The following is a 23,451-nucleotide window of genomic DNA, read 5'->3' on the forward strand; positions in this document are numbered from 1 at the left end:
TCATGTAAGAATAACAGATAAATAATGGGACATTTCCTTTAAAAATTTGCAGCTGTAGGTTCTGCAACGCGAGTGGGCGCACATGAGCTCGCCCGGCTGGCTGGCGGCAGCGGCTTCATGACGCATAAGCTCACCCCTCCCTCCCTGCGGTAACATTCTTCAAGGCTAGCTCATCCCTCCCAGACACACAAATCATCTAGTATCCTCCCTTATAACACCCCAACTTCGCTCCCCTTTGAAAAACCTTCAGTGAGAAAATGCTCATTTCACCCTCCCTTCTCCCGTAAAATTGGGCTATTATGAATGGTGTATTAAAGATGTGAGGGAGGGGTCAAAATATGTCACTTTTCACACCAAGTTCGAGTTCAGTCATCTCTGGCAAGGAATTTACAAGCTTTCAAACTTAAATATATGTAGAATCCCGCTGATGCAACCTCTCACGGTTTCCGGAAAAACGGACTTATAAACGGAATGGTCGCAATAGAGAATTCGGGCCAATTTTTACCCTCCACCCTTCCCCCCCCCCCCCCCCAAATACATAAAAAATCGCCTTTGTTCGTATAGATTTCATATTAAAATAGTCTATGGTGTAAAAATGACAACTTTTTAAATTCATATTACAGTATTTAAATAGCACGATGTCTCCCGAAAAAAACAATACCCTAGAAAGCAATATTGGAGCTCCCGTTGCCAACAAAAAAAAAATTCAAAACAGTGCAGCGTGTCCATTTTCGCCATCTTTGTAAAGAAAAAACAGACGATTTAGTGTTGAAATGTAGGGCTGTGCGAATGTGACGTTTTCAATGCAAATCAAATGCGAATCAAATAATTGCAAATAATTGCAAATATTTGCGAGTAGCGAATAATTTGCGAATATTTTCTAATTAAGTTCTAAGTATAAATCTGAATAATTACAGTCAAAATTTGGCATATTATAAATTGTTGTTTAAAAGAGTAATGTTCTTTAGATTTATATACATTTTTATTACTCAAGTAAAATGTATATTTTTATGTCTCTTCTAATGGTTTAGTAATAAAACACAATCAGTGATATAGAAAAATGTCTTCATCAAAAGCCAAGCCTACACCTTGCCACCAACATTATGTAAATTGCAGTGAAAAAAGACCAATTCCTTTACATGTTCTGGATCCAGGCATTGCCTCTTGGAAGTGACAGTGTTCCCAGAAGCAGAAAAACAACGTTCTGAAGTTCACTTCTTCTGAAAATTAAAAACGGCAAAAAATGTTTATGAAAGTAAACAGATCTTCGATGTATCAGTTTTATTTTCCGCAGTGTCAAACGATTACCAATCAATATATCGAAGAGTTGTTTATTACAACTGCTCGAAAGCACTGTCAATATTCCGTTCTCAGTCTTTTGGAATCAAACGTTTCAAGGCAAAGTAATTTTTAATGAATTTTGTTTATAGTGTATTTTTAATTTTATCTAATTATTTACGTAACATTTTCGGTAGTTTAAAAAGCAATTGTGCTGGAGCAATTCTAGCAACACAATTCTCTGGCCATGGGCCGCTCTGCTGGCCATAACCACAAACGGACACGTTTTCTTTTTTGCTGTAGCCGTGATGGCAGCTGTGTTTACTTTTCTATCGTTAAAAAAAATTCTCTAGATTTGTATTAGTAAAATTAATAGAATAGTGACCAAAGAGTATGTGTGCATTAGTTTTTAAAGGTTATTATTGAAAGCTAATGCGCTGGCATTGTTTTAAATAGTTTTACACTTTTATATGGCACATGGCTCGCCAAAAATTGAGCTAAGGACAACTGGATATAATAAATTAATTATGCTACACACCACGTAAAGTTTGTATTTAAATCGTAAGCATTTATGATAATTTTCACGCTACATTGGCTTTAACTGTTCTCAGCATGCCCATTTACCTAACCTAAAATTTGATGTAAGTAAAGGTCCGCTTACAGTTTTTTTTTCTTCCATTAAGTCTCTCGGGAAAATGATTTCTCGAGGTTCGACATATTATTGTATCACATGTTTTGGCAAACAAAAGTAATATTTTAATACATTTCAAAACTTTTGAATATTTGAAATTTTCAAATACCTAATTTGGTTTCGAATGTGAATTGAATCAAATATTTGCTTCAGACGAATATTTGCACACCCCTATTGAAATGATAACTTTTTATTAAAGGTTTATTATGTCTCTTGCGGGCTGTATTAGTGTGGTGTTTGAAAGGTTGCGTCCCGACACAACGGGTGGTCTGGCGGCGGTTATCGCTCTGGTCCGTCCGGCTGACGTGCAGGAATGCAAGAAGTAGGGTAAGCGCGTGTGTGTGCGCATGTGTGTGAGAGAGAGAAAGAGAGAAAGAGAGAGTGAGAAAAGGGGAGGGGGGGGGGGGGTGCTGGCGACCAGCAGCATCGTTAGCTGGCGAGAGAGTGACGGTAAATGTCGACCTTCACTACTACTTCCGCTTGCTGCAGGGCTCACTCTCTTTTATCTCTGTCTCCCCCTCCCACAAACACACTTGCTGACAGGGCTCGCTCTCTCTTCACCTTCTTTATCTTATCTCTCACGCTCACTTGAAGCACCTAATACTTCGGCACGAGACAGGGACGGCAATAGACGCGCGCGCAGATGCTATCAGGTGATGCACGCAGTTTACCGGTATTGGCTATCAGTTTACCGGTATTGGCTAGCGTGGACAGTCTAGAGGGGTGGTATCTATTTTTAGCCGTCTTTTGTATGCCTGCCTGCTTACAGTACAGCGCTCGCCAAGATAAATGTGAACACACAGCGCCCAACAAAGTGTAAGACTTGTTTTTCAGCCGATTTTACTCAAATTTTCGACTTTCTCTGCTCAAATTTTTTACGGTTCCTCAAAAATCGGTCGTATAAACGGAATAGATGCATCAGAGGGGGGTCGCATCGGCGGGATTCTACTGTAAATGTATTTTAATAGCAAGGGTCCTATGAATAGGAATATACCGATTAAAATCAAGCTGCTGTCACCAAACAAAGCATAAAACGGCCAAATGCGTGGTCGCTTCGTTATTGCTTGCGCGAGAGGTGAGATGTGGAATGTTAGAAGAAAGATAAATGCGGGGGAGACAGACGGCAGCCAGTGTGTTTCCTGCGTGGGGAATAAGTGGCGTAGCTTTTTTTTTTTATGCTGGGTGAAGCGACCTTTTTCTATCAACCCACGGGAAAAGATAATTGCTTAAGCTGTCAAAATAAACATCGCTGCGGCAGTTAAAACAAGTCGGCACTCGGCAAGAGAAACGCAGTAACACGCTACTCACCACAAGAAACTTATTTTCTGTCTGATTTTCTTCGGATTTTCGGCAATTTTTTCACGGTTCCTCGAAATCGAGTTGTAATAGAGAGGTGGTCGCAATAAATGGGGTCGCAACAAAAAGGTTTTACTGTAGTTCCGCAAGCCTCAACAGAGACATCTATGTACAGCTGACATCATTCAACTTTACAACTGAATTTTATCTGGAGCACATGTTAACAGGCCATCAGATATGAACCTAAAGAATGTATGTATATAAGTACATAGAAAGGGGAAATATGGTTTAAAGTTTTTGCAGCACCCAAAAATGTTGGGAAAGCACCCCGGAGTAAATATGCTCCATTTTGTTTATGAGCCATGATAGTATTTCTATTACTCTAAGTGAAAAAAGGCAAGCTTTCATGCCAAAGGAATGAATTTGGCAGGTTTACACATTAGTGACTTTGTGTAGGTAGCAGAACTCAAACCAAACTTATATGAATGCCAAAACATAATTTTGGTATTTTATTTAATAATATTTTTAAAAATAATTTGTATTATTAATACCCTGTTTTATCGCATAATCAGAGCGCTGTTATTTTATGACGTCAGAAATTGCAAAAAAAATAAAAAATAATAATAATAATAATAATAATAAATAAATAAAGTACAACCCGGTTATAGCATTCCCATTTGTAACATTTTCCCGCCTATAACACCATAATTTCATGGTCCCGTCATTTCTCCATTTATCACAAAGCTTTAATTTCCTGCCTGTAAATTTCTACCTTCCCGCCTTTAACGTTAAAATTTGCTTTTGATAACTGCCACAATTTTCAGTATCCCTTCCTTCAGTCATATTTTAGAGGGAAACCATAGCTAAAAAATACAGCACGTATATACAAACATCAGATGTTTGCAATTGTGTAGTTCACTATAGACGTGGTACACACGCACTCCACAACTTGCACCGGATCGACTATCAATATGGCGTCCTGTTCGCGCTCGTTAGCCTATGACTTGTTCCGTTATACTTATGATGCACATTTTGTGCACTGATACATGGTCAGAAACAGTGCTACTGTATTCTATAGTGCTGGTTTTTGTTTTAAAGTTTTAACACCTTGAGATGGTTAAATGTTCTATGGATATATTCACGGCTTTTGTTTGTGGTTAACCTTTATCGTAATTTTTTTTTCACTTACTTATAGTAGTCACGGTCGTATTTAATTAAAATACGCCGTATTGAAATTTTATTCAGGTTATTGTGCGGCTATGATGGCCGATAAATATAAGCGAAAATCATATTCTGTAGCTGAAAAAATTCAGTTTATTAACAAAGTGGACAGGAACCCCAACAAAACGTGTGTTGCGATTGCGAAAGAGTTGAATATTTCTGTTTCGACTCTGAACTGTATCGTACAAAACATTTTTTTCTTTAGCATATTATTAAATATTATCTATGAATAAAATTAACCAATTTTCCACTCTATTGCTGTACTTAGTGTATTACTCCTGTAATTTGTGTTGTTTTACCTATACTCTTTAATTTAATCAATCCACATGTAATTTATACAAAGTGAAGATGTATTTTTATGATTTCCTGCATGTAAAATTTTTTTTTAAGTTGGTCCCTTGGAGAATGTTATAACAGGGTTGTACTGTAAATAAAAATAAAAAATGCTTGCATAAACATTGCATGATGTTTTTGGTCCCGCTGTTAGATTCCTAGTGGTTTGTGTACGAAGTAAACATTACTTTGCTAAAGATCACCAGACAAAGCACTGTGCAACAGAAATGATTTTCAAATTGCTGTCAGGCAGTATTGTTTCAAATACCCTCTTTTATCGCATAATCGTTGCACCTATATTTTATGCCGTCAAAATTGGGATAAAAAAACATTCCGCGTAAACGTCGCATGTTGTTTTGGTCCCGCTATTAGATGCAGAGCGCTTTGTGTAGGTATCTTTCCGTATAAAACAATGTATTTTAAAGTAGAAATCTAATATTTATTCGGACATTACCACCTACTTTTTTAATTAACAGAAATACGAAAATGTCTGATGTGTAAATTTTCTTTTAAAGACGTTTTTAAACGTTATTTCCTGTATCTGATTGTCTGCGTTGCCACGGTGTACCGGTTATAAACATGTAACCAGCGCTAATTGGCATCATTCGTGTTTGGTTATGTTGCTTCCCGTATAGAGCGCGCGCACGTAGTCGAATATCGATATCTAGCCGATTGCATGCAACGCGCGCTCTCTGTCGAGTGCTGAGTTAACTACATTTGATAGCCAGCACTCTTTCGTGGGAAGTGTGTACTACGATGGTAGTTACGCGCTAGTTCACGTCAGAGATTCAAGTCGCTTGCGTTGAGTCACAGATTGTTTTTCTATTTAAAGTAGAAGAAAGGTTTTTGTTTAATGAATTATTAATATAAATTGTTTGGTGTGCTCTTGTTATGTTCCACCTTTTTTTAAATAAACGTACTTTCCATTAACGGGTTTTGTTTTTATAACTTTACCTAACTAAATTTTTTTTCAGCATTATCTTCGCATCCCTACTTTTCAAACTTGATTTTAGAATAAAATGTGCGACGATTATGCGAAAAAACATGGTAATGGGAAAATACTGTAATAATAATTAAAAGTAAAACTAATTTAAGATGTACCCGCCTATTTCTCCATAAGATGTTGCTCATAAATATCTTTTCCCGTATAAAACTACATATTTTAAAGTTTTAATCCATTATTTGTTATTATATTACAGCTTACTTCAACAGATATACTAAACTTGTACGATGTATAAATTTTCTTTTAAAAATGTTTTCAAATGTTATAATTCTTATCTGTTTGTCCGTTGTGTAGAGCATATACAAATGTAGCAGCACTAGTTGGCATCACATGTTTGGTTAGGTTGATGACTGTATAGTATGTGCACACATTGTCAAATATTGATATCGATAGCTCGCCGATTGCATGCAATGTGTGTGCTCTCTCTCACGCCAAGTAAACTACATTTGATAGCTCGCACTCTTTTATGGTTAGTGTGTACTACGATGATAGTTATGGATACACTACATTAGTTCCAGAACACGGTTTTTCTTTTACTATTTTAAGTTGTAAGTAGGGTTGTGCGATTCCATGATTTTCAGTTCGATTCGATTCCGATTCGATTCTCACTTCAAGAGTTGAAATTCGATTCCGATTTCGATTCTTTGGGTAACTTTATCTACATAGTCATTAGTCTGGTAGGGCTAACTAAAAAAAAAATTGCATTTATTTTGAACTATATGTATTTAACTAAAATGAATAAGAAATACATTTCTGGAAGATGACTGCGGCCCTTGAACTGGCCACAATTTTCATCCATTACTTATTTTTTTATTTAATCACTTCACCACTGTTTAAAGATGTCAAATGTTACCAACGGTAAAGTCAGCTGCCTCACTGGAGTCACCGAGATAGTGCGATGCGTGCTGCGCTAAGAAGTATAATTTATTAATTAACCTACATTTGCACATTACGTATGCAGCATGGCCTAACCAGTAGGTTTATTTAAATTAAAACCAATAAGTAACATATTTTTCTTTGTTTATTTCAACAAGATCTGTTCCCCTAAAAACGGAAAAAATACGTAAATATGATTAATTTATTAACTTCACGAAGTTAAACCACACAACAATGATCAGCTTTAATTAAGTTTTGTAAAAGGCAAAAGCATAAACAGTAAACAGTACTTAGATACTGACAGAATGTTACGATTCAGTGATTCGATTCCTTTGTGTCGGCAAGCGCGATCTTTGATAAATGGTGGCCTGTCACGGTAGCCTACAACTCACATACATAGTTTCGGTTCCCTACCACGTTCGTGCAACTTCGGATTTCTCTCAAAAATTGAAATTAAAAAAAATTGAAGGGTTAGGTTAGGTTAGGTCAGTCACAACATGCTTGTTTTCATTGGAAACTTCTGATTTAGCAGCTAAAGTGGCGTTAATATCAAAACGAAAAACTTCGGAAATCTTCGGAAATTCTTGCAGGCAACCGAAACTATGTGAGTTGTAGACTTCCCGGCATTTCAACTGGTCTACACGTCCGGCACCGCTAAAATATTTTTATGTCGTGAATGTTTTAATGTTGGTTATTCTGTTAACAGAAGACTGTCACAGAATGGCGATCTTTGTAAATGTATCTATGGTTGAACAAGGAACTATTTAAACTGTTAACAGAAAATTGTGCGTTCAGGGTTGTAAAATTCATTTTTAATATGTGTTATTTATTTTTCAAAACAAATAAACCAACAATATTTTTTACAGTGCAACGTGAGAAATGGTCATGAGTAATATGCCGTAAGTAGGCAGAAATAAAAATGTTTGAGTAGATTGTTAAACTATTTCATAAACAAGCAGTTTCGTAAGGTTTCTTTGCAAGCCGAAACAGTTAGTGGTTCTGAACGTGTAAATTATATCATACACGATCTTTGAAAAAAATTTAATGTTCGGCCTAACCTATATTTCAAAACGTTATGAAATTTGCTTGAGTGAAAGTGCGCGGCAATTTTACGAGTTACATTAATGATAATTGACGAATAAATTTATTTCTAGCAATCAGTTAAACGGTAACCGTCAATTTCTTTCTTCGATTTTTTTACTTTTGACAAATTTGCCAGAATTTTTCGATTCCAAATTTTAGTTTCGGTTCCGGGTTCAAATAGTTGAGGAATCGAATCGAAGTTGAAATTATCGAGTACCCGCACATCCCTAGTTGTATGGTATACTTTTGTATTCTCTGCTTTTTAATTGAACATAATTTGCATGCAATCATTTTGTTTTTATGAAAAACTTAACCTCAACAAATATGCTTTTCTTGCATAAAAATCGCATCGTTACTTACTTGATTTCAGCATAAAATGTGAGATGATTATGCAATAAAGCACGGTACTTGAAATATTAGTAGTGTTGTGCGAGATCTCGAACCTCGAGAAAAATTTCGAGAAATATTGCATTCTCGAAAGCGAGCGAGAAAAATAATTTCTCGAAAAAAAAAAACGAGAATTTTTTTGGAACCTACCGGTAAAAACTCAATTTGGTATGGAAACTAAATTTGATACTGATAGTTGTATTTTTATATGTTGAACATTACACACACACTGCCATTATTTTAGTTTAAATGTTTTAAAAATACCAAACGCGTCTGCCTGTTTGGACGAAAAATGATTTGGCGGAACACAAAGCAGACATGATGCAATCATTAAGATATATTAGACTAGCTGATAGTCAAGCATCCAAAACCTTTATCAATAACCGAAACTGTGAATAAAAACTGTCATATGAAATTCCAATTTATCCTGAAAGAAAAACTTCTGTATTTAATTTTTAAATTACGTAAGCGTAATACATAATAAAATACATTCGAACCTAACCTACAAAATTGGTTTTGTTTACATACACGTTATTACGGTAAAGTTATTAAAAGCATTACCTTTAATTTAGTCATAATATTTTGTTCGGTAATGTTTAATAGCATACTGAAATGTTGATTATTACGGCAAAATACAAAATTTTCTTTTTAACAAACAAAAGGGAATGGTGGTCATGCTGCCAGACCGAGTCTGCTTCGCTATTCCGTTTCTTATTTCATTTCCAATAAAAGACTGCGCAAGTCATGTGATTATTAAATGGACTGGAATGTAAAGGAATGGATTGAACACGCAGAACAATTCACCCCCTTGTATTACGTAAAATTACGTGAATGTGTGTGTTCAAACCCGTTGAAAAGTCAGAATAAATAGTATGTTCATTCCATTTCCTTTGCCACCTTTGTTTCACTCAGTCGTAAGACGTCACGAGTAATGAATCCCGCCAAGGCCTCCCTAGTATCAATTTCTTTGTTTTCATTACAGTACCAGAGTTTCCCGTTTACGCGAGCTACTCTGCGGGTATGAATAAATAATGTGACGCCTGTAAAATTTTATTAGGAATATGAGAATGATTTCCTAATACTGCTTTATCTCTAAATGTGGCGGAACCAAATGGAAAAAAAAAGTGTTGCGGGAATATAACAGTTTAACAGAAATAAACTTTGTTGTCAAATTAAACTTTGATTTTACGGTAAATTGGAAGATGTGGACATATCAGTGTGGCAGTATTACACAAAAAGTGGTGATAAGTCAACGGGAACCACAATTAACATGTTAGCTACCAGACTTTTACCTAAGTGAGTGAATGTTTATTTATAATTTAGTGTAGGCTTACATAACGTGTGGTGCATGCCAGTTGTGCACAGGCAACTGAATTGACATTCTATATGAAAAACAACAGTTTTATGTACAGAACAATATATTTTGAAAGTGATATCTACAGAAAATCTTGATTATTTAAAAATTTCTCATTCTCGTCTCGTTTCTAGCGAGAAAAATATTTTCTTTCTCGAAAATTTCTAGAGGCCTAAATCTCATTCTCGCACAACCCTAAATATTAGATTCATATGTTAAAATAATATTTAATTAATAATACAGAGAGTGTGTGACAAGTATTTAAAAAATACAAACATGTAAAAATTGTGATCTGGGGTTATGAATTGTTGATTTTGTATTCTGTACGTAGGATTTGTATATGTATGCATTAAAATTTCCCATCTATACTGTCAAATTCAAATGATAACTGATGATAGGGTGAATGAACAATATCTCATTTCTCGAATCCAATTATTAAAAAAGAGTGCTTACAATATTAATATAAATATAGTCAGGAATTAAAAAAATGTATGGGAAAAAACACAGATATTTTAGTTTTGGAGAAGCACACCTCTCATTAAATTTTTAATTTAGAATGAAGAAAAAATACTAACCAAAAAAAATTCACATTATCAACTACACAGATGGTAGTGTTTGAATTTCTAAATTTATCTTCCCTACCTATCTTTATTTAAATATTTTTTTAAATTCAAATCTGAAATGTTTCAAGTAATGAATATTTGAGCACAACTGATGTGACAGAGCACCGGGAGGGAGGGACCCACGCACTTGTTGAACGCGGTGGTGTCGCTCATGTTGCGGCGGTGGCGGTGGTGGGAGGGGGCGGCGGTGGGGGAGCCCGGGGGCGTGGCCACCGCGAAGCACTGCGACACAGACTCCAGCTTGTGGGCGGGACCCAGGTTGCTCAACACTGCCGGGGGTAGCGCCTGCCCAGTCCCGTCCTCCCGGAATGGGTCTGGGAAACCTGTCGGCATCGACACCGTTCCACCCATCCAAACACACTCTCTCAGCACAGTAACCACCTCATAACATCAATAACTAAAGACTTTCTATAAACACAAAGGAATGCCATAATTTAGTGCACCCTGCCCATCCAAACACACACTATTTCAATAAAGTAACCACCCCATAACATACACAACTATGGGCTAGAAAAATTAAGCATCTTATTCCCCCTAAAATTAGCTTATATCATTTTGATTTATGAATTAGCATCATTATTGTGAAATTAGCATGTTTAATGAAACTTATCTAAAACTTAATGTTTACATTCTAAAAGTTTGTCAAACTAAAAATTAGGGGTGTTCGAAAACCATTTTTTTATGGTCGAAGTCGAATTCTAAATCTTCAAACTTCCGAAGTTCAAAGTCGAAGTCGTAACTTTTCTACAGAATAATTGAAGTTTTTTCACAGTATTGATATTTGTTTATTTATTTTAAAGACAAAAAAAATGTTTTCAAACAAACACCTCTAATGTATGAATTATATTACATTTGCCAGCATACTTGGAGACTGCTTGTACTGGGGATAGGATTGTCTTCATCATGATCACGCTTGCGTGCAACCGATATCACGTCCATTATGTTTAGTTTTCACATTAACAAAATCAGTAAGCTCCGAAACGTATGTTAACCTAGCGGATAAAAACACTATGAACGCCGTGTCTCGTGTACTATGTGCGTACGGTAAAAAAAAAACCTCCCGCCATTCCGCAGTGTCGATGTTAAAACAAATGCTAAAAATCAAATATCGTGTAGGAATGTTGGAATTGGCATAAACAGAAATTTTGTTGACATAGTTTACTTACCAATTTCAACATTTTTCATCATTTGCGGCAGAAATCCGTACGTTGATACACCGAAAACCATATATTAAAGGATTAGGAATAATCTTTATTGTGCAAGGAAACAAAATATAAAAAAAAAATGTATCCACCACTATTATTTATTTACATTCCGTTTAGCCTTATTTTTGGTTAAGATCATAAGGCTCACTTAACTTCAATAGTTTCGGACCACAAATAATTAAATATTTTAACTTCATCAATGCAAAATGAGTGGCATCTTTCACTGATCGCCAGCACCCAATTATCTCGACACCTGTCACGTTTCTCACGTTTGCTGCTGAGGGTCGCCAGTCACCAGCGCTCTGCGAAGTTGTGTGCCACCGTTAATATTTTTCAACTGGGCCGAGGGAAGGGTGCCAATTTTACGAAGCAGCGTTTTTACTAATTCAATCCGCGGAACCGTGAGCATACGGAAAATCAGGGTATTAGTAAACTAATTATAAGAGAACAATTTTTTTACTCTAAACAAAACATGTAAAATTTTGAGGGAAATTTTTTTTTTTTCGGACTTCACCTCATAATGTCCGCACCCCATTTTTTTGGTCAAAAATGTCGTCAAATTACTGCGTACATTATGCGAGTAAATATGGTATTTAAATTATTTTTGCTTATGAAGTAACAAATATACGGTTCTAAACTGTTTTACTGTAATAAAGTGATATTATTTTCACGCTAATCATCGTTACAATATTGTTGAATGAAGCCTCAAGATAATAGACAAGTTATTCATGATTCCTTCAAAAAAAATTCTTGGTGTTAACTTGGAACCGAAGTCGGCAAGCTCCGATTCGACTTCGACTTTTTCGAAGCTTCGAACACCTCTACTAAAAATCCATAAATCCAAATACTAGGTCTAAACAAATATAAGTTTTTTAGTTTGAATAGGATACAAATACCAAATTAATCTCGAATACGAAAATAAAATTTGAATAGTAAGAATAAAAATTAGAATTCCTATATATATTTTTTTTCACCTGGTTATCATCTAACAAATACACAGGGAAAGAAAAAATAAAGTGTAGTGGCTTCTAGAAAATAAAAAAAATTATACGAAAGTCAAATGTTGATTAGATTACGTCAGCTAGAATAATTATATGTAAAAAATTTAAATTTTACAGAAAAAATTGAATTTTTATGCAGCTAACTTAACTTAACCTAATATAACCAAACAAACGTTTCATTTCAGTTCCTACTTGCCGCATTTTCCAGAACCTGTTACTCTATATATTACAACAGAAAACTTTAGTGAACGCACAATACAGTGTACATGAAAGACGTGGTGTCGGTGCGTCGGCACAGCTCTAGTAACGGAATGGAGCTCACCAGACGAGGGGAAGAGCGTCTCCACGGACTGCTTGCCGCCGGGCTCCGGGGCGTCGGGCTGCGGCGACTGAGACACGGGCGGCAGGGCCTGGCGGCGGGTGGAGGGGGACGGGATGGGCAGCACCACGCCCACGGGCAAGGGCTGGGTGCCCTTGGGGCGCTGGCGGGGGGCCACGCTGGTGCCCTCCACCACCGCCGCCGCCGCCTGCTTCGTGACCTTCACCGCGGTGCGGCGGGCCTCGGTGTCCAGCTGAGGGCAGGGCAGCTGGTCCAAGGCTGGCACGGCCACGCTCTGCAAGCACACGGCCCCGTGCACCGACATTCTGCTTTCCCTCATTAACAACACATAGTTCCCATCATGAACCCCAGGACCAGCCAGGCAGTAAAATATTAACCTCAGTTTTAATTAATTAACACCTGATTAATATGAAGGAATTGAATGAAATTCAATGCTTGTTTAACATAATTATTATTTTGAATTTGAAGGTATTTAAAAAAAAAAATTTACAAGCAATGGAAAAACAAAACCTAATAACTAGGCCTGTGCGAATATTTAAATTTTGAATATCAAAAATAATATTTTATTATTCGTACTAGATTCAATTTCGAACACCAACTAACACTTCGAAAAAATCAATATTCAGTCGTTTATGAATACAGCTGTGCGGAATCCCAAACATCTGGATAAATTTCGGGATTAAAAAATATTTTCTCGTCCGGTGAGAACAAAACTTCCACAGGATTTTCGTAATGTTTTAGGGTTATTTATGTGGAGTTTTTTTTTGCTACATCTGGCCACTTATATTTTGTGAAAACTAATATAACAAAGCGGAATTTAACACAGTAATTAGGAACCAATACTGACACCCACGTTTAGAGCTAAAGTATTTTACAGAGAAGAGAGTCCATCAGGTTGAGAAAAATTGATTAGAACTGTCAACATACTGATTAGGATAAATATATGCCTGTAAAAAATCAACATACGGCATAGGTGTTAAAGTTGACAGTTTTCAGATCAGAGCGTAGAAACACAGCATGTAATCTGTGACTAGTTTCGTTCAAAATGTGGCTGCGTAATTAAAAAAAAACTTGTATAGATCTCGTGGAAAACATCTGGTTGCATACTCACAGCAAAGTTTCCTAGAGCCTAACCACCTACGATAAAATTTTCCTGGTGGAAACACATTTCTTCTTTTACCAACCACACATACACTGGACAGAAAAATAGAGGAAAATTCAAGCTGCTACTGTGTTCCTAAACATTAGTTAAAACATGCAAAAATATAATCCATAAATATAGATAATAATTTATTTTAAACCCACATCATATTCAACTATAGATTAAAACTGCTCACTGTACATTTATTTTAAACCCACTCTCTTGAAGTTTCTTTAAACAGGCTGCAATTGCCTTACATATTTGCTTTGCACCGTTTATTAAAATATATACATATTTTTCTGCACATCCTATTTTGATTACCATGAAAAATTATTATTTATATTTTCTTTTCAAAATTTGAATATTTCAACAAAATTTTACATATAGTAATTATAGCTGACTTATCATAACCAACCTTTCACTTTAGTAGTTTTCATCTAACGTCCCAAAAGCCACTACACATTTACTTTTACTTTTCACTGTATTGGTTACGATATGTGAAAAAAAATTTACAGCAGAATTCTAATTCTTACTACGTATTCAAATTCGATATTCGTATTCGAGAATAACTTGATATTCGTATTTGAGAATTTGATATTAACATTCATATTCAATTCTTACTAAAAAAAAAAAAAACAGATATTCGCACAGGCCTACTAATAACCTATGGTACTAATATACGTACTGATAAGAAAACTCAAAGGAATTTAAAAAAAAAAGAACAAAATAATTAATTATTGAAATATAAAATTAATTTTGAATGGTGGATCACACACCACAAAATACATTTCAAATTTATCGTTTATATATCTAAAAATCAAAAACTGTAAAAATAATTAATTTTTACAAAACATTTATGTTCTCTTCACAGTTGACCAAGTTTGGAAAAGCTAAACAAAATGTTAGCCTTACAAAGACAACGTAAATAAAGTACAAGAAACACAAACACAAAACTTAATAAGTACACACCACACACACAATGTAAGACTCACGTGTAAATTCTGCACAGGACATTCCTTGCCAGCAATGCTAAAAGCCACGTAGCTCACTTGGAAGATGTCGGGCCTTTTGTCAGCATCCGGCTCCAGCATGTACCCTGGGGAGGGACATAAATATCATTTATAAAGAACACTTTGCATCGAATCCTTTTAGCGTGGGAGGTGACTAGTACTAATTAAATCAATCAAACCCTTTTATTATGGTTTTAGTAGACCACAGTAATAAAAATTCCTTTCAGCGAAAGCTAGCAAAAATAAAAGTTGTTTCACACACAATGCAGAGTAAATATTTGGTTAATGAAGTTTCTAAGAAAAAGCTAGGGCTGTGAGAGTGATACATTTACTTATCAGGCAGTGCACCAAGCAAGTGACAATCACGACTGTTGCTTCTCCACAATTCTAGTTTGTGTTCACTGGGTACATGTAAAAAAAAACATGTGTCAACAAAGTGTAGACAATCGGCACCCAGGCACGGAATATCTGCAAGGATATTGGCCAGAAATGGCGGAGTCGCAGACCACTGCCACCGAGGAGAACAGTGTTAACATAAAATTCTGTTTAGTACAAAGACTATTCAGAGTCTCTAGAAATGAAGAACAATCTACAATACTGAAATGTCCTAAAAATTTTTTAAAAATGACACCATGCCTATCAATAAATTCACAGAAATTCTATTTCATATGTGTCTTATCATAATGCATTTTACAGTAAACATATTCTAAATATAAATTATGTATTCTAAATGTCAATATAAAGGAATCATAAAAAAAGCATAGCGAACACTTTCAACATTGGCTTCTTTCAGGTTTTGCCCTATTAGGACAGCATTTCGTTTGCCACTTTTATCTGTCCAAGAAATTAACACAAGACACTTTTAAAAAAGTAAGATTGAATTATAAAAATAAATTGAGTTTTGCAAATGCAGCAAAAAAGCAGTCGCTCAGAAAGAAAATGTACGAAGAAGTTAAGAATTGCACTAAAGCCACAGTGGTCACCAGGATACGTGAATGAGCCATTAGCACTTTCTCTCTCCCCCCCCCCCCCCCTTTTTTTTTTCACAAACTCTACAGCATTCCAAAGTGTTATCCTGTCCATCTTATGTTTGCACGCTGCGGGGTTCAGGAGACACTAAAATACAGGTGGCATAAGTGGTTTAGACATAGTGTGTAGTTTTTCAACAAAGCAATTCTCATCTCTCAGTGCATATAACAGTGAAAGGTATGAACGTCTGAGGTTGAAGTAAAACACAGTGACAGGGCATGTAGAGAACTGCCAGTAAAATTATAATGGTTATAAATATGAAAAAGTTAGTACAGACTTTTTTTTTCCACAAATAAATTTGTAACAATTTTTATTATAAGCACGTTATATACTTGATACACTCTTTTTGAGATTTATGAGAAAGTTGTGAAATTTAACATTTGTAAAATGAGGGCTTACTATTTTTATTATGAATAAGTGTAAAAAATAAAATAAATTAGAAAAATGAATTTCAACTTCGTAGCATCACAATTTGTGTTATCCTGATCACGGTATCAGGCATTGTGGACTGTAATTCAATTAACACAGTGAGGGAAGATCACCCATACAAATTTTGCCTTGTACATCATTACCAGCCCCTGGCAGAGTTCGACAGGGAACACACTGTGAGCTTGCAATCTGCTGGGTGGTGGAGTGTTGCCACTGGCTAGTGTGTAGTGCATTCAGATGTTACAGTTTACAGTGCCACTGTGTTGAAACCAACGAGTACGTGAAAGTACCCAAACAGCGTGAAGGTTCCGATAGCTTGAGACAGACCACACCAAGGGTGGATCATTATACTGTTCACCAACCAACCCCATGACATCTATCATACAAGTGCAGTTGGTGGAATCTTTAAGTCACCCTGACACGACACACCTTATGTCTCGACAAATGGATCCACTGGACTAGAGGTTCACAACCTGGAGAGGCAAAAAAATAAAAAGCAATTCACAAATTTTTGCCCACTTTTGACATAACCACTATTTTTGCTAGTTATCTAGATTAATTTTGTGCCTAATTTTATTGGTAAAATAATATAACATCCACAGTCATTTCTAAACTCCCTTTTATAAAATACCACAAATTTGGTACTACACTTTTATTAACAGAAAATTATCAAAATTGTGTAACAAAATGTCCACAGTTTCCAGACTTACAAAGAAACAACCCTTGTTTGTACACTTTCCATACCCTGACTCACCTTTCAAGTAAACAATACTAATTATATATTTGTACTTCGCAGACTGTGTGGGACACATTGGCACATATGATTTTTTTTAAAAACTTACACTTGCCACACAAACTTACCGGCACATCACTTAAAACACAAATACAACACATTGACTATCTTTTAATGCTTATCTTGTATCCTGGACGAAAGGTGTATAGTTGGCTAGTAAGATGAAAACATAACAGGCAGCACTGTCTAGCATTTTGCTTTAGAGCGAGTACGAAGTAAAACAATGCAGCAAACACAGCAGCACTGTAAGTGCTTGGCAGTCCCCCAAATGTGTAACACTCGACCACTTTCTCAGTGTTGCAATCTTCTGGTTACTGTTCTTTACACTAGTTTTAGTTACCAAAATGCTTGGAGATTTGGTCGTATATCTGTGATGAGGCAAGTTACATGTATTCAAGATAACTTCAAAATTTAAGTCCCACCCAAATAATCTATTTGATTTCTGAATAACTACATAATTATTAACTAAACCTGTACAGCCTATGCCATGTCACTGTTGTTCTGTTACAGTGTTTGTAAAGAACTTCTTATGATTGTCAATGTTCCTAGTATTGCTTCCGTGTGACATTTGGGGAAATAGGAACCTACCATTGGTACGTACTTTGAAAACTGCCCGATTTGAGACAAGTTACGTAACACAAACTAATTAATGTTTGCTAGCATTAAACAGAAATTGTTAGTGACACACAAATTAGTAACTAGATAAAGTCCAAAACCAATTTAAATAAAAATTATAGACTTAAATAGTAGATTTACACTCCCTTCTTGGATCTTTGCCATCACAAAGAGAAATATTATAAGCAATGTTTGTACATAATGACTATAAAAATACACTCAAGTGTATCTTTAACATGTACACTAACCAAAACTAATGAGATTTCATACAGAATCATCACAAAATTCAACAAGTATGAAAGTTATTTTCCTTTATCAGTAAATGAAATAAATGTAAAAAAAAAATTTACTATCCAGTATTTAAATTACAAATAATTAGAGCGTCAAATAAGTTTGTTATGTTGTGTATTCTCAGTTGTATAGTTGTTTAGTGTAATCAATATATCATGTCATTGACAGTGTTTCTGTAAATGTATTTTTTTTTTACTTGTGTACTATTTTTGTTTTTACGTATTAAGCCTGCCATCTAAGGCTAACAATCGTAGATAGGAATGTAGGGAATGTAATAATTCATAAATAAAAAAACATTGCATTACTATTTGAAAGCAAAACTACCCCCAGCCCCCAGCCCCCCCGCCCCCGGTGTTTTAATAACGACAAGCCATCCGCTCTTTTGTCTACATCTTTCACCACCACATAATATTATTCTCGCAGTAACTATATTGGCTTTCTTCTGCATACGTAGTTTTCTGTCTGTTTGCCATAGTGTACAACTTTGAGGTTGTAATTATTGTCAAAAGAGTTTCTTTCTTGTTCTGGAACCTGAGATGCAGAAGTGCTACATTTTTTGACAAAATCCACAATAACAGGTGTGTACCATATTTACCCTAAATTAATGCAATGATTTTCTGTGTCACTTATGCCACTTTCAACTGTTGCTGATTACTGCCTGCTAAACCTCTGCACAGGCATGACAGATGAATGGAATGGGGAGGGGGAGGGTGCAAATGGAGTTGGTCGCAGAGTTCCTGTGACAGCTGGCGTAAGCACCCCCTTCCCAGTCTCTTTCACCCTCACAAGCGATCACTGAATTCTTTTGCCTTCTAAATTAGGGCTTTTGAACTACAGACATAAAAAATTGAATTGTTTTTCTAAGTGCCGCTTGCAGTTTCAAAAAAGGCCATGCCAATCACTCTACTGACTGAAGTGGCACCAGAAAAGTGCTATTCTCTGTTCACTCTTAGCTGAGTTTTGAAATAAAAAAACACCGTCGTATCACTGCGCAGCGTCAGCAAGTGATAGACTAAATTCATCTTGCGCGCCAAGCACTAGTTGCAACAAATACACTTCAGTACAGTCGGTGCTAATAAAATAACGGAGAAGTAATATAACAGGAAAATGGTGCCATTATGATAGTGTTACGATTTAGTACTCACCTAATCACTATCTGGCAGTGGTGCTACCCCTTCCAGACTTGAATCAGACCTACCACCACTATCTTCATCACTACTGTCGTCACGGTCACCGAGAGGAACTATAACACTGTCAACGACAATATCACTGATACCATCCAATTCCCACATTCTTTCCTCTTCTTTCATTACGTGCTGAATACAGTCGTTCCATTTCTCTGGAGTAATCTAAGACAAAGCTGTGGCTACCAAATCACGTAGGTACCTCGCTTAGGTTGAATGTTCTGTTATTACGATCCACGTAACCTTAATCTGACTCCACACGAGTTCGATTGGAGTCAAGTTGCAATGATACGGCGGTAGCCTAAGTACAGTGTGCCCCGCTTTCTCGGCGATGTTGTCAATCACATATGCTATATGCAGTAAAAGATTAACGTACTGTATGAACTAAATTCATCAATTCCACTTTCACAGACGTTGCACTGAAGGATATATTTTTTGGCTGTAACCACTCGATAATATTTGGTTTTCTCGACGAATGATTTGGCACACGATCACACTGTACACTGTGATAGGACGCATTGTTGGATTTTTTAGTCCTGTAGAACTGTAGAATCTTTCCAAGACTTGCTTGTAGCAAGCCCTTCATTCACCCACGTTTCATCTAAATAGTATATTTTGCGTCGGTACCCACGGATTTTACTTAAATAATTTCTTCGCCATAGTGAAATGTCGTCCCTATCAATTATGACATTTGTTTTGCTTCTCTTTACGTACTGAAAACCGATAAATTTTAACAGTTTATAAAATGTTGTTCGTCTGAAATTAGGAAGTTCAGGGTCATCGTTAACACACCGTAGCGCTTTGCTCAGCGTAGGTGGTTCATTTGTGAAGAAAAAACTATGCACTTTACACCTAATAGCCGGCTTCACAAAATCATCACAAGTTTTGATAACAGGATACTCGCGTTTCCTTTTCTTCCCGGGAGTTGTTAATGTCCCAGTGTCCTGTAACTCTTTCCTTGCACGAAGCACACTGCTCTTCGAAACACCCATAAATTCCGCAGTTAAACTCGCGATATCGTTCACACGACAATCCGGATATTTGTCTGAAAATGTTTTAAAAACATTCAACACAATAGTTTTCTGTGCACTTTTCAAAGGCTTTCCCGTTCTGTGCTTTACAAAACTCGGTCATAACAAACAGTGCGCGCGCGAATCCGAAATACAACTGTTGCGCCGGGCATCAACTGTACACTGTACACATGGTGTCTGCTAACATAATTGTAAGTAAATACCGTATTTACTAGAGTATAGCGCGCCCTCGTGTATAGCGCGCACCACGATTTTTGCAACAAATTCCAAAGAAAAAAAAAATTGAAAATTTTTTTCCCCATAAATAAATTTTACAAACATTTTGTGGTACCTGATTATTTAAATTGATGTGTGGTGATGCGTCAGGAAAATACTTAAACTCTGCTGTGTAGACAGAAGATAATGAAGCACTGTATCGTCACAACTGGTACGTGGGAGGGAGGCGTGCCGAGCTACGTTGTTGCTAAGCGGGCGCGGAGAACTAGATGACTCACCGGTCGCTGCTGGGACGAGGAATGGAGGAAGCGAAGAAAGTGGACCCGGGGGGAGGGGGGGGGGGGAGGGGGGAACTGGTGACAACATTCTCTCTCTCTCTCTCTCTTTTTTACTAGCTTCTGAGCTGGCTTTCTGTAAAGGGGGGGAGGTCTAAAAATAAACAAGAGACCATGATGTGCGAGCTTGCGCGGGCGCGCGCGCACGTGTACGTGTGTGTGTGTGTGTGTGTGTGTGTGTGTGTGTGTGAGAAACAGAGGCCTTGTTGCTTGTGCGTATGTGTGGGGGCTGGCCAGAAATGTCACCGTCAGTTAACGACTTCCACCCCCCCCAAACTTTTTTTCCCCGTGTATAGCGAGCATCCTTATTTTTTTCCTTTACTTGAGGGGAAAAAAGGGCGCGCTATACACGAGTATATACGGTACTTGCTGACACATTAAACTGTATTGGATATTAATGGTGAAACGCTAGAAAGCTATATAACAACAATTGTTATAAAAAAGGCAGTGTACAAATACCTGCAAATGGTACGTAACCAAGGGACTATTTCTTGCGCACGATTAATGTGTGCGGCGGCCGGCAGCCAATGAAAATGTTTGTTTACAAGAGGCTTTGTTTATTCCAAAACTCAGGTAAGAGTGAATGGAGAATAGTGTTATGTACTTCAATTGCGAATTCCACACCATGAAGTCTTTTTCATAAACTCATAATTAAAAATATTGGGGGTTGCATTACGTATATAGGTAACCTCATTTTCAAGTAAATAAAAAAATGGTAAATCTTACAAAAAACTACAACTTAAAATTCTGTTTAGAGCAACATGTCTTATCATATAATTGATGTTAACATTACATATTTTGAAGCATAAACAAGCATATCAACATGAGAATTAAATATTCATAGGTTGCCTTCGTTTAGGTAACAAATAACATAGATGAAAACTTGTGCTTGACATTTTTTTTCTCTGACTTGTAGGCAGTTGGAAGTAATCAGACACCCTGATTCAGTCATAATGTTTAATTTTATTTAGGTTGGTTATACTGCAAGCAAATATTATTCATACATTTTTTCCATCTGTTTATTCAGAAATAATATTTGCATACATAAATTGATTTTATTGCAATATAATAAATAAAGGTGATCAAGATGCTAGGTAACTTAATGTAATAAATTTAATTAACACTGGTTTATGGATGGTCAAATATCTACACAATTTTATTTTTTCTCATGTTTAAATCTATGTATATTTTTATTATGCGTGATCCACAGCCGACCTATGTTTTGTGTGCAGTTTCTATGAATAAAAACCTTGGCCTCTATTCGGCTTCATACAGTACATGCTATTTTTCCAGGAAGTACTTATAGTCCTACAGGTAGGCTGCTATTGACACCAAGGGCATAATTATTATGAGTGGTATAGTTGCTTATTATAAGCAACTGCTCAAGCCGGCTCAGACTGACTTTTTAAAGTAACTAACATTATAATTTTGTATGTTTAAAGTTTAAATAAAGAAACTAATTTAACTACAGTAAAGTCCTGCTAATCCGGACCCCACAAAACTGGCTAATCCAAACAAGTTTAGGATGGGAAAAAATATTTTTGATGTCTTTAGCCAATTACTATAAACATGTTTAGTGATTTTGTGGTTGTAAAAATGTTTAAGGCTGTGTTACATAATAACTACATGTTTATAGACATGTGTTTTACTACTATAGCAATTATTTGGCTAATCCAAAAATATGGTAATCGGAACATGTCTCTCTCTGCCCTAATAAATTTGGATTTGTGGGACTCTGCTGTATTCACAATGTCTCTCTGTATAGCTTCAGGAAAATTATATCCTGCAGAAAATAAAAAAAAACAAAATAAATTTTGAACTTCAGTGTCACTGGCTTATCTGCTGATAAGGCCAGCTTGTGCTATATATGTACACTTCTTGACATTTCCTGTCGTTCAACACAAACATTAGCTCCTGAACCACGTCTAACGACACTAGAAAGCACCATTTACAGATTTATTTTGTAACTGTGCAGTAAAACCATTACTAAAACACACTCATAAACCACATAATACCACATTAACAGAATACTACAGATAAGTCAAACTATTTTATATATATGAAAATTTCTTAAAATGTTCTCATAAGGAAAGGTCATGGGTGTCAATGTATTAAAAACAATGCATTTTCTTTGCACAAAACTTTTAACAAAAAATTAAAAAAAAAAAAAAAACTGTTTTAAAGCAAATATGAAATATGCATGCCCTCCCTATCCATTACTGATATTCAGTAGAACAGATTTAGGAATATTCATGGAATACACTGACACCACAGATCTTATCATTAAAAAAACCCACATTAAATCTGCCAAATGGATGAGTGAGCCACTGAACAGGGGAATGGCAGGGCAGTAGGGCACTCACTGATGAGGCAGTGGATCTCCTTGGAGTAGCGAGAGTTGTCCGGGATGGTGAAGTTGCCACTCTGAATGGCCAGCATGCTCTCTCCGAACGGCAGCGAGAAGAAGCACAGCTTGTAGAGCAGACAGCCCAGCGCCTGGGACACACATCCACCACTCATCAACACTCGGCAACACTCCGTACACAATCACACATGTTACAGCTGGCTGTCTTGCATCCCAGGCACCGTGGACGGACTACAGGGAGTCTACAGACACCTGTTGAATTGATTTCAGGACTTCTTTTAATATACTTTTCTTACAACTTTTTTATTTCACAGGACGATT

The 23,451-nt window shown here is 36.3% G+C and overlaps 1 protein-coding gene across 1 annotated transcript in view; it reads right to left on the reverse strand.

Annotated features, from left to right (window-relative positions):
• LOC134533259 (serine/threonine-protein kinase sel-5) overlaps positions 1-23,451 on the reverse strand; it is a 124,590-nt gene that overhangs the window by 74,050 nt on the left and 27,089 nt on the right. Inside the window, exons 6-9 of the mRNA XM_063370691.1 lie at positions 23,129-23,261; positions 14,825-14,928; positions 12,674-12,965; positions 10,273-10,468 (exon numbers count right to left, since the gene is read on the reverse strand). Coding sequence (XP_063226761.1) covers positions 10,273-10,468; positions 12,674-12,965; positions 14,825-14,928; positions 23,129-23,261 — 725 coding nt within the window. The remainder of the gene's footprint in view (positions 1-10,272; positions 10,469-12,673; positions 12,966-14,824; positions 14,929-23,128; positions 23,262-23,451) is intronic.

The sequence above is a fragment of the Bacillus rossius genome, chromosome 6 (assembly GCF_032445375.1).
Source record: "Bacillus rossius redtenbacheri isolate Brsri chromosome 6, Brsri_v3, whole genome shotgun sequence".
NCBI classification, from domain to species: domain Eukaryota; kingdom Metazoa; phylum Arthropoda; class Insecta; order Phasmatodea; family Bacillidae; genus Bacillus; species Bacillus rossius.